Below are 12,756 nucleotides of genomic sequence, written 5' to 3' on the forward strand. Positions count from 1 at the left end.
TCGTCAGTCAACTTCACGCATTATATAAAATGCTAGATTTCATGCTGTGACAGTAACATATACATGAGAAAAACCTTGAAGAAGATTTTTTGAACTACTTTCTCATGTCATGGTTTTTACAATTACTCAAAAATAGTAGCAATATTTTGTGAATATTATGTCTGAAACTATTATTAAAAAAGACTTATACAAAGTAATCAGCTTAGATCTTAAATTTAATTGACAAAGAAAAATATGTTAACTTACAATAGCCAAAACCCTTAGTTGGTATAGGCTCTTTCTTTCATAATCTAATTTACCAATAAGGTTTATGACACCTTTTCCTTGAGTTGTTTGAACAGAAAAAATTTCGGATGTATCTTTATCAACATTCTAAAAAAGAAAAGAGAAGAAATTGATCATATAGAATTAGCTTCACTATTTGCATAACTCTGTGTATCATACTTGTGTGCTTTATTGTAAGATCATTGTCGAAAAATTGAGAAATAAATTCTTAAATTTATTGTGTGTGTGTGTATATATATATTAAAATAAGCACTTTTATGTTAAAGACAGGATGCATGTTTGGTGAAAATAAAATTATTCTCTATCTACCTATCTACTTCTTTAAACTTGACTGATAAAAATCAGAATAATTTAATTTAGCTCATAAAAATTTAAAAAAAAAAAAAAACACCACTAAAATGGTTAAACTATTCATCAGTGATTTTATAAAAATAATAGTTATTACACAAAAAAAAAGACAAAATATTGAGCTACCTAATGAAAAACTCAATAAATTGTTCAATATTATGTAAAACCAATTATGCCTAATCAGAGATAATTGCTAAACTTTATTTTTTAGGGACCTTTGCAGATTTAAACAAGTACACTGACTACCCTAAGAAGATATATAAATAAGAAACAGTGAAACCTCCCAGAAGCGACCACTCTCATTTCCACAGTGAAATGGTCTTTGATGGAGGTTGGTCCTTCTTAGAGGTTAGCACTATTGACTTCAAAATTGTTATCGAAGGAACATGATTTTGCGCAAACGGTTTTAACCTTAGTCAGTGTAATTTTCTTGGTGCGGAGATGCCATTTCTGTTGGCGTCATGAAAAGAGGTATTGAAGCATAAAATCTATCATTTATAAAAATGATTCCAATACTAGTGGTCACTGATATAATTATGTGTCACTGATATAATTATGTGTAAAAACAAATTTACCAATTATGAATGACAAATATATTTAAAATAAATAAACAATTATGTTTTGTTCATGTTTGCCTTTAATTTTATATCACAAAAATGAGTTAGCTTTAAAAGATGAAAAAAGATGAGTTTGTTTGAGATGCTTGCTTTTCCTAAAATAACTTTTTTTTCTAACTTAACTTTCAACTCTAGAAGTAAATAACTGATAGCATCTTATTCAGTACACTCTGACCGCAACATGAGGTTGTATCCTCAAAAAAAGCTCTCTAAATGAGAGCCTCACACAAATATTTTGAAAATATTTTAATCTACTTATTTGTTTTGTTAAACATTTTGTTTTTGAAGTTTTTTCATGTTTTCTAATTTGACCTTTTCTGCATTTGATGCAGATGCATGTCTGGTCACTAGTAGAGGTTTTAATGGTGTCTCTTAAAGGTTTTCTTCAACACAAAGTCTATGGAAAAAATTCCGTGGCTTCTAAAAGTGGTAGCTACATAGAGGTTTTCGTTCCGGGAGTTTTCACTGTATATTTTTTCAGAATATCATTCAATTAAAATCAGAAAACAAGAGGATAAAATAAAATTTATCGTAGTAATAAAATTTATAGGAAAAATAATAAAGAGAAAATGTGACTTCACATAGCAATATAACTAACAAATGGGAAAGCTATACAGTAAATTTAAAAAAAAATTAAAATCAACATCATTTGCAGAAGTTTAGTAAAATACTTACACCAAGTTGATAAATAACTTGGCCAAAAGGTCCTGCATCACTATCTATAGCTTCTACAGTTTCTAATATTTTTGGTGCAGAATCCTAAAATTTCAAGTTTTTGTTACAATACTATAAAATATGAAGAATCATTTTGTAATTAAGAAGAAAAATTATTTGCCTTTGGAATATAATTTAAGTACAACATACAACACAATAAAATTCATGAACACATGGAAATATTCCTAAACTGTATTGATCAAAAATAGAAGACGATGGTGATAACAATTAGAAAGAAAGCAAACATTTAATTAGATAGTTATAGTAGATATTAGTTTGAGACATTAACATAAATAAATTAAAAAAAAAACAAGGAAAATGTAATCATATACAGTTTTAGAAAAATAAATTCAGGAAAATTTACTTTTATATCAAAAAGCATACTAAATAAAAAAACGAAAAAAAATGTAAAAATAGTATTGCAGTTTTTTGTTAAGAAATTAAGAACCATTAGTTTTTATTCCACCTTTAAATTTCCGAAATGAAATTTAAAATTTTTATCCAGAAAAGTTCGAAAAAAGGTGATAAAAAAAAATGAGAAAACCACAACTACAAAAATGTGATTTTAAAGAATGACTAGTTTTGATTCAGTGAAAAAATGACGGAATTAAAAATTCAGATTATTGTTAGAAATTGTAGCTGGCGATTTTTATTACAGAAGATGGTAAAAGCTAACCAGTTCTTAACCCATCACATTTATATAGATTCCTACTAAATTTCAAAAATTAAACAAATTTTTTTTCCAAATTTTTTTTTTATTAGATAAAATTTCAACAAAACTCTCCCGACAATTAAAAACTTATAAACATAATTTAAAAAAAAAAATTGAATTAAAATAACCTGATTCTAAAGAATGAATGAGAGTATTCCAGCTTTAAAAGATTATTAAAAACTAATTTAAATTTGAATAATTCTCACAAAAAAAAAGACTTCTTTTAAAAAAGTGCCTTTGCACTAATGGCCAAGTTTTCTATTTAAAATCATAACTGCAAATTTCAAGATGATCTGCTATAATTATTTATTTTCCAACCAATTAAAAAAAGAAGACATTTAAACAAACATTATTTATTTGTTAGGTAAACTTATAGCAAAATTATAAAGTTTCATATAATTCTCTTAATTATTACAATATACAAAGAAACAAGTCTCAGGATTTAAGAAATAACAATTCACAAAACAGAGGCTATTGTTAATTAATTATATTAAATTAGCAATGTTTTGTTAACTAAATGATAACTGTAAACAAAAACTAAAAATATTAATAAGATTGAAAATCAAAATACGAAAGCACTTACTTCTGGAATAGTTAATAAATAACTTAAACTATAGAAATACTGGCTACTAAATGGTTCAAAAACTAAGTTAACATTAGTAAATTAAGCAAGTTAAATAAAATATTACAGAATTCATAAATAAAATCTGTTAACTACTCACACATTTCTAGATTACGAAAAGATCCCTTAACCAAAGCTATTCATGAGTCAATAAAAAAAATAAAAAAATGCATACATTATAGTCACATAAAATTTATTTACCTCTTTAACATTTATAGTTGACTTAAATGATTTAAATACGGGCTCATTATCATTAACATCCTCTACTATAATAAGCATGGAATGTCTGATCTAAAATAAAAAAAACAACAACAGAGTTAATTAAGTAGTAAAACTTATTTGTTTAAAATATTCAAATCCAGACAGATGATGTTGGTGTGCTTTTCTAAACAAATGCATGAAAGAATAAAACATTTACTTACTCATCTTTATTGTATTAAATATTTTTCTACAGGGGAAAAAAAAAATACCCGAATGCGAAGATAAAAAAAAAATTGCGCTGATATTATACGCTTCTAAAATTTGAAAACAAAACGTATTGTAAACAAATCAAAGTAGAAGTATCAAAAGAAGTAAGACCGAACTGAACTGAATCTATTTACTGAACTAGTTTCTCCATGCGAGGCATTTATGATCCATAAATGAATGACTCATTCAAAGAAAGTTGGAAAGTTCAATTTCCTTTTTGTTTTTTTATGAAAATATAGATAATATAAATATAGCAATGAAAGCGTGTTCATTTTAATATTGAAATTTATCGTATATTTTAATTTTTAAGAATAATTTTGTTGGGTAATTTTGGGGGCAAAAACAGAATGAGTTTTAAAAACGAATAAAAAGTCTCAGAGGATGGACCTGCTACTTTCTTTGTCATAGTCTTACCCTCTTTCATAATAAATCTGAAGCACGCAGAAGAAAACGCTATGCACAAAAGTTGTTAAGATGATGCATTTCCCGAATGAAGTTTACTTGTTTGTAGTAAATTTAAATGAACCAGAGAAATTCAGTTCATTAAAAAAATTCAATTTCAATCCATAATGTAGCGTAATTCATGGTAGTAGTACTTTATTTATGCCATATTAGAGAAGCAAAATGGGTTATCGGTGACGGTCTGGGAAGCATATTTGGGGATGTCACCATAAGAAGACATTTGCCATCACAATTTCGATCCCTTGCAGAGTAAATGGCTTCCCCAGATTTGATAGCTCGAGAACCTGTGCAATAAGTTGAGTACTTTAATGTAAACCAATTTAATGAAGACCGATACCGTGCACCCTCGGTTCCTTTGTTGGCTGATCAAAGTAGTCAATCCCCGCTCACTGATCGCTGACTACAGCCAATGATGCTTGACTACGGTGATCGATTGGGAACCACGACCAGTCCACTACGATACTGTAATTCATAAAGTAAAAAAATAAATAAAAGACACCTTCTGTTTTACTTGAGTATTCAACTTAGAGTATTGTATGCCTTTAAAGAATTAAAAACTTTCAATTTTCCAAATTAAGTTTGCATAATCCTTCCCCGTTCCCCCCAATAGGAACTTTAAATAAATAAAAATGATTATAATTTTAAAAAGCTACGACTCCAATTAACCAGGAGAGAATGAATACTTCAAGTTTCATGAAAGGTTAAACAATTTGAAAGCTTAATTTATTCAATTGTTAACTACGCACTACACTATGCATAGTTATGTACTTAACTATGCATTGATAAAACACTCTATAATGGAATGTGCGATTAATCATCATTTTAAAAGTATACTGGTCGATGAAAAGTTGGGTTGAGCTGTTTCAATTCCATCACATCAACGTAAACATCACGTTTCTATTTCATCAGCGATCGTTAGAAAATAGGCCCATTATCCTCTTCATTACAGGTGTACAAGTTTCTTCCATTAAAATTGTCGTTAGAGAATTTATTTGAAGGAATCTTTTTATCGTCTGCAGTGACGATAAGATTTATTAAGTTTCCACGCTCATTTCATTGGCTTAGTTCATCGTAGTTCAAGACTTTGAAGTCTGCCTTGTAATTGTGTATAACGCTTGTTGACTCGACGTGAGCTGTGTCGTTTTTAAAAGACCTCCCAAGTCGATATATATGCTCATTTTCTTAAACAAATAAAAGTCTTCTTCGTGCGTTTATATAAGATTTGCTGCGCACTTTTATAGGATTGAAGTTTTTATCCAAACATGTTTTTTTTCCTTCATTTATCTGTGTTTTAAAAACTATAATCAACCAGAAACTCTCTTTTTTAAATTATTTTCATTTATCCGTTTTTTTTTAATTTCCTGATTTAAACGATTTTTATTTAAAAAGTAAAATGTTTTTATGAAACCGTTATTAAAACAGTACTATTTGTTTAAATACAGCAATTTAATGATTTTACGGTAATTATTTATGTAAGAATTACAGTATGTAAAGTTTTTTGTTCCGTAATCTGTCCCAATAAACATGAATTTTACGTTAAAAAGTACCATTACCCTAAGAGCCGGTACTTTTTATCGTAATTTCTTACAGTGTATTAGAGCTTCACAGCACATGCGTAAACATTTCTCTAAGAGTCGCAATGTCGCTAAAGTTTAGTAAAATTAAATAAGCGTTATGCTCAATGTAAGACAAACGCTATGCAAAATTTCTCCATCATCATATGATGGAAGAAGGATAATAATTTACTTACAAACTGCCCATCGGCCAAGCGTCCGTCTGTAAGTGTGAGAACCAATGCATATGAATCGGCCATCTGAAAAAAAAATTAAAAATTAAAATGCATAATTGTAATAAAAGATTAAAAACCTGTTTAATTTTAAGTTTAAAATGAAATAATAAGTCTACATTTTAGTGTCCGTCGGATATTCTTCATTTTTTTCTCGAAATTTACTCTGATAATTCTTTTATTTCCTAAAATATTTATTATTTATTTTTATTAAATATTTTTATAATTTCATTATTAAATTATGGTAATCACTTAATGAAACTCTAGTGTTATTTTCGTCTTCTGAAAGTCAAACTTTTTAAGTCTGTTTCCTGATATTTATTTTTATTTCAGAAGCTTAAATAGAAAAATAACATTCTTTTGGTTATTAGAGATTTTAATTGTTGCTCTTTTTATTCTTATTGTTTCCGATGATGAAGAGAGCATTTAACATAATGAAGAGCATTATTTGGGAAATTATCTTAATTGTCTCCCTTTTCATTTTCCCCCATGTAATTAATCCTTTAAAACCTTAAATTCCCCCATGTAATTAATCCTTATAATTAATCCTTTTCAACTACATTGGTTTCCGAGTTCCTCTTTTAGTTGATAATTAATATTAATTTTTTTTAATAATTAATTCTTATGAATATTTAGTTTCATTAAATTAATTTTCTATAAATCCTTTCCGTAGCTCTTTTCAATTTTTTTAATGGATGTACTGATTTATGGTATATTTGTGTAAAATCAATAAAAGTTGAAGTTACATTTCAAATAATTCGTATTTATATTTCAAAATATGTATGTTAAATGAAAACTAATAAAAATACTACATTTTAAAATAAAACTAATAAAAATGGTACTTTTTATTTGTATTTTCTATAATTATAAGTTAGAACAAAGAATTAACAAATGCAAAATATTCATTTTGCATTCGTAACCCAGTAATTTGTTAAAACACACCGAAATTTAAGAGCAAATTTTGAAGTGTTTTTAGAACACATATTAAGATTATTAGTTGGAAATTTTATACTGTTAAAAATTCTGAAGTTCTACAGCTAAGCGATATGTTCATAAGAAAATGAAGTGGAATTTATCCATTATATCTGAAAAACACCAGTTACTTTTTTTCCTCTTAATTTACATAGAACGTTTAGCAATCACCATTTATAATATATATTTCTATACTATATATATATGTGTTTATAATCCAAGTCTAAAATGAATTCGAAAATATATGTACAGGGGGGGGGGATAGCATATTGTTATTTCAGTGAAGAAAAAAAAAACGTTATTAAAATCTGACGCATTATTGTTTGAGGAAGACGGGATTAAAATCATTATAGCCAATTTGATTGTGGGAAGAAATTTGAAATAGTTTTTGACTATCACTTTTAATTTCCACGAAGTTTCTACAAGCAGTTAAATGGAATTTGATGTTTTAAACCTCGTCTTTCTCTTTCATGATTCGCTAAACTTAGATAAAGTTTCTGTACTTTCAAACAATTTTTTTATGACTCTCATTGTTTATATATTTTTTACTCCATTTTTAAAAAAAAACTATTCTTAAACTGTATATTAAGGTTGTTGATTTCGGAGCATTCCGTATTTTTATTCGTTATTAATCGATATATCCTTTTAAAAAATATGTTACTTTTCAAAAGTTTGAATGTATGTAAAATATTTGTATCTCCTATATTTGATGAAATGATTTTAATTTGTTTAAGGATACGTGTAACGTATTATAGATTCTATGGCATATTATACCTATTGTAGATTTTATAAAGTATTTAAGTAATCCATACAATCTTAAAAAAATGGCACTGCGTAACTATATTGAATTAGAATATGGTTTTCTTGAACCTTTGGTTCTTTGGTTTTAGTTTTCTTTATAAACGGTGAAAAATGTTAGCAACTTTAATAAGATGTTTAAATCAACCATGTTTCCATTCAAGTTGAACCATAGTAAAGTGCAATCAAGTTTAATGAAGCATGATAACGTGGTTCCACTTAGAATCGTATTGAGATTGCAGCAAAACTGAACGATATTATGGTTCCACAACGCTTAGAATTTCAAGATATATGCTTTTAGACGTTTAATATTTCTTAGTGTTGGTGATATATGTGTCTTGGCCTAAATCTTAGACACGAAATAATTTTTACCCTCAATTTATCGGTACGTTTGCTGAATTTTAACACAGAACAATTTGATTATAAAATTGGAATATCATTCCACGACATCAGATATTAAAATTTAGTCATTCTTATCTGAAATCTGCCAAAAAGCATATTGAGTTCAAAAAACTGATGTCGCGATCAGGAAATCTAAACCTTTTCCACTTCAATAGATCATTACAAATCTCCGATTTACCAAGTTTCATTTAGTACGCCGCCTCATTGAATTTCAGTCCAAACAGCATTGTATGTCAAAAGAATGTCATTGTATCTGTGCGTAAAATATCCACCCCCAAAAGCGATTCCATCAAATAGTTCTTAAGAGTCTGTAATTACGCCAAAGTCCAGTGTTCTTCTCGGAATGTTGTGAAAAGTATCTCCGATCTGTGGAGGAAGTGACATTATTATGTAAAAGTTCGAACTACTGACCTCTCTGTCGAGTTCTTTGTTGAGATAGACGTTGGCTTCAGAGGCTCCCAGACGTTCGAACCGAAGGATTTCCTGTCCCACCGGACCGACGACACCGAAAGTGAGTCGATCGCCATCTGCATCTTCACCACGTAGTCTGTACAATAATTTGCCTGCGACAAATGAATACATGCATATGAATTAGAGCAAGATAAAGTCATTACACGTGGTCATTGTGATTTAACCTCACGCTTCTGTTCAGTCGTTTGATGAGGAAAGAATGAAAGTAAATGGATAGTCGCTTGTAATCTTTTGTTAAAGTTCAATTAAGAATTTAAATATTATTTAGAAAACGATTTTACTAAAAATTAAAGTGTTGAAGCATTCATACTGAATGCATTGTTCATAATGGTGAACGTAGTGGAAGAGCAAATAAACTATGATGAAACATTAATTAGGATGGAATGTATTGTTAAAAAATGAGCGTAGTGGAAGAGCATACAAAATATATAAAAGTATTAATTATGAATGCATTGTATAAAAGGTGAGAGAGCATATTAAATATATCAAAAGATTGACTAGAATGCATTGTAAAAAAAAAGCTTATTAGGAAATTATATAAAATGTGTGAAACATTGCTTAGAATGCATTGAAAAAATGAATGCAAGGAGCTTAGTGGAAAGTACATAAATTTTTTAAAAATATTGCTTAGAATGCATTGCAAAAAGGAAGAGCTTAAGGGAAATAATGCTAAAACATTGTACATAAAACATGCATGTGTGAATTGCATGCATTAAAGTATGCACATAGTATTTAGAATATGTTTAAACATTAATTAGAATGAATTGTGAAAATAACGAGCTTAGTTGAAAGTATATAAAATGTGTTGAAGCGTAGCAAACGATGTATAATTAAATCATCAACTTATATCGAACGCTTCTCTAATGCATCTGTGTTAAAATAAGGCAATTATGTTAAAATATGGTAATTATAATTTTGCATTACATAATTATTTATCTCCAAGATCAGAAACTATTTTTTTATACAAATATTTAACAGAAAAGTAACAGTGCAAAAAGTTAATATTAGATTAGAATTTAAAAATTAAAAAAAATTAAAAAAAAACTTTTGGGGATTAAAAAGCTTTGAATGTTTAAAATATTTCATGATACAGCACGACATTCAAAATCAATGAATCATGTTCTAAAATATTTTAGTTAGGGTTAAAAGAACTTAAACTTACCAATACTATCTGGTCCTTCTCGAACCTTAACCACAATTTCGCTTGCCCCGTCAAGGGCAAACTTTGGCGGGGAATTAGCTTTGACTGAAATAGAAATATATCATTATTTAATTAAGTAAAAAATTTTATTAGTCCTTACGTAATTAAGTATTGCATTATAGGTAAAGATTTGGCCAACTCATAAGATTTCTTTTAGTAAATTTCAAATAAAGATACTTACACATGTAATTACTTTATATTATAAATTAAAATTGAAGCATGCATTTGCCTGAAATTATCCCGTAGCAACAAAAAACCCAAATTTTAATTGAATATACTTATACATGTAATTACTTCATATTATTCATAAGTTAAAATTTGAAGTATGTATTTACCTGAAAGTATCCCGTAGCAACAAAAAATCCAAATTTTAAATAAAGATACTTATACATGTAATTGCTTCATATTATTCATAAGTTAAAATTTGAAGTATGTATTTACCTGAAATTATCCCGTAGCAACAAAAAGCCCACATTTTAAATAAAGACACTTATACATGTAATTACTTCATATTATTCATAAGTTAAATTTGAAGCATATATTTACCTGAAAGTATCCCGTAGCAACAAAAAACCCAAAGAAGGACCACCTTCATCACCCGTGCTCCCTGCATAGTACCATGGCAGGACCTAACAACAGGTCACGGCTACCTGCGAAAGATAAAACATTCAGTTATTATCACAGTGCTGTGTAAAATAATAATTTTAATTAATTAATTAACTCGCTTTTTAGAAAATAATCCATAATTTAAATACAGCTAGAGATCTTTTAAGACAAGACCAAAAGTAATAAAAATATAAATATCAGGTAGCACTTTGAATTAACTTTGCTAAATACAGTCCATGGTCAAATTATTAGACAAACTATAAGATTATATGTGAAATCTTAGTTATTAGGTGATACTATACAGCATTGTTTTCACGCGGCTGAAACCGGTTCAAACTTGTTTATGTTGGTGTATCACTTGGTTAGCATTGCAATGCAATTCGTTAAAAATAAGTACAAATAAGAAGTATATAAAAAATCTTCTGAATAAAAACCCATTACATGTATGTTTAAATATATAAGTATTGTATATAAACTCGTGCAAAACATGTAATTATTAAAACCCTATAGTGCGTCTAATAATTTGGTCTTATTATTATAATATACTAATATAATAACTGATGTAACAAACATTCTATATTTATGTAATATATTGTCCAATTTATTAAACTTTCGAATTTATATTATATATCGTCTAATTTNATTGTTAGCTTGTTTTTTATAGTTATTGTTCTTTTGGCATTAATTGTAAATTTTATTGTTAATAATTGTTTATTTTTTTGTTTGCTTTTGTGAATTTAATTTAATTGTTTGTATGCTTCATAGTGAACTTTGTGATCGGTGGCGTGCCCAAAATATTGTGTCGCGTGTTACAAGTGGCACGCGTGCCATTGGTTCGCCATCCCTGCTATACAGTATTATTGTTTTTTCGCGGCTGAAACCGGTTCAAACTTGTTTATGTTTGTGTATGAATTGGTTAACATTGCAATGCAATTCGTTAATAATAAGTACAAATAGGAAGTATATACAAAAATCTTCTGAATAAAAACTCCTTACATGTATGTTTAAATATATAAGTATTGTATATAAACTCGTGCAAAACATGTAATTATTAAAACCCTATAGTGCGTCTAATAATTTGGTCTTATTATTATAATATACTAATATAATAACTGATGTAACAAACATTCTATATTTATGTAATATATTGTCCAATTTATTAAACTTTCGAATTTATATTATATATCGTCTAATTTAACCAATTGATACACGAACGTAAACAAGTACAAACCGGTTTCAGTCGCGTAAAAACAATAAAGCTGTATAGTATCACATGATAATGAAGATTTTACATAGAATCTTATAGTGCGTATAATAATTTGGATAGAGACTGTATAAGTCCCTTAGAGGACAAGTAAATTGTTACCTAAACCATCAAGAATGTATTTAGATGAAAATAAATTAAGATTAAGCTTTTAGAAACTTTTTATTACCAGAAATACAGTTAATCCTGTTAAGTTGACTACCGATGTATGTTGAAGACATGATCAAGTACCAGAAGGGCAAAAATAATTAATTCTTTCTTTTTAAGTTGACCACTTGTCTAAATGGACTACAATGTTTTGCTCCATAAGTTGACAATTTATACAGGTTTTACTGTGAGAGTTTTAATCAATGTGGTCTCTGTGCTGAAACCAGTTATCTGTTAATTATTTTCCATTATCACTATTAACATCATTTTCATACTCTTGCAATGGTATGTTGTTAATTGTATGTATGTTGATCATATGGTCAAGTGCCGAAATTGCGAAAATAATTAAATTCTTTCCTCTTAAGTTGACCACTTGTCTAAGTGGACCATGAAGTTTTGTTCCATAAGTTGCCAACTTATACTAGTGTTGCTGTTGGAGCTTTGATCAACTTGATATTTGCGATAAAATAAGTTATCTGTTAATTATTTTCCATTATCATTATTAACATCATTCTCATACTCTATTTTTTTTAAAAACTTATCAACAGTTCAGTGCGTTTAATTTAGACTTTAAAAACGCTTCATACGTAGTATGAAATAAAAAGATAACAAATTAAATTACAACTGAGACTCTTAAAAAACATAACCAAAAGGAGTCTTAGCAAAATGACTAAATGTAGAAAGAATAACCAAAAAAAGTCTACAAAAGAATAACCAAAACTAGTCGAAAATTACTGAACTTGAATATTAAGTCACAATAATAAAGAAAGAAAACACAATAAACTATTTCAAATATGTTTCTTATATTCAGACAAAATGTTTCAATTATCTAAGAAAAAAATTGAGATCATCATCACTTATACTCCATATATCACTTTATT

The 12,756-nt window shown here is 27.9% G+C and overlaps 1 protein-coding gene across 4 annotated transcripts in view; it reads right to left on the reverse strand.

The window, feature by feature from the left end:
* Positions 1-12,756, reverse strand: part of LOC107449860 (cadherin 88C) — a 187,651-nt gene that overhangs the window by 45,730 nt on the left and 129,165 nt on the right. For 3 of the 4 annotated variants that reach the window (XM_043039525.2, XM_043039523.2, XM_043039524.2), the window contains exons 2-8: positions 10,405-10,508; positions 9,820-9,903; positions 8,598-8,749; positions 5,979-6,041; positions 3,500-3,589; positions 1,926-2,009; positions 247-372 (exon numbers count right to left, since the gene is read on the reverse strand). In XM_043039525.2, the coding sequence (XP_042895459.1) occupies positions 247-372; positions 1,926-2,009; positions 3,500-3,589; positions 5,979-6,041; positions 8,598-8,749; positions 9,820-9,903; positions 10,405-10,471 (666 nt within the window). In that variant the 5' untranslated portion in view covers positions 10,472-10,508. Of the gene's footprint in view, positions 1-246; positions 373-1,925; positions 2,010-3,499; positions 3,590-3,720; positions 3,841-5,978; positions 6,042-8,597; positions 8,750-9,819; positions 9,904-10,404; positions 10,509-12,756 lie in introns of those variants that run through there. The other variant, XM_043039526.2, reaches the window with a different exon arrangement.

The sequence above is a fragment of the Parasteatoda tepidariorum genome, chromosome 10 (genome assembly GCF_043381705.1).
Source record: "Parasteatoda tepidariorum isolate YZ-2023 chromosome 10, CAS_Ptep_4.0, whole genome shotgun sequence".
In the NCBI taxonomy this organism is placed as follows: domain Eukaryota; kingdom Metazoa; phylum Arthropoda; class Arachnida; order Araneae; family Theridiidae; genus Parasteatoda; species Parasteatoda tepidariorum.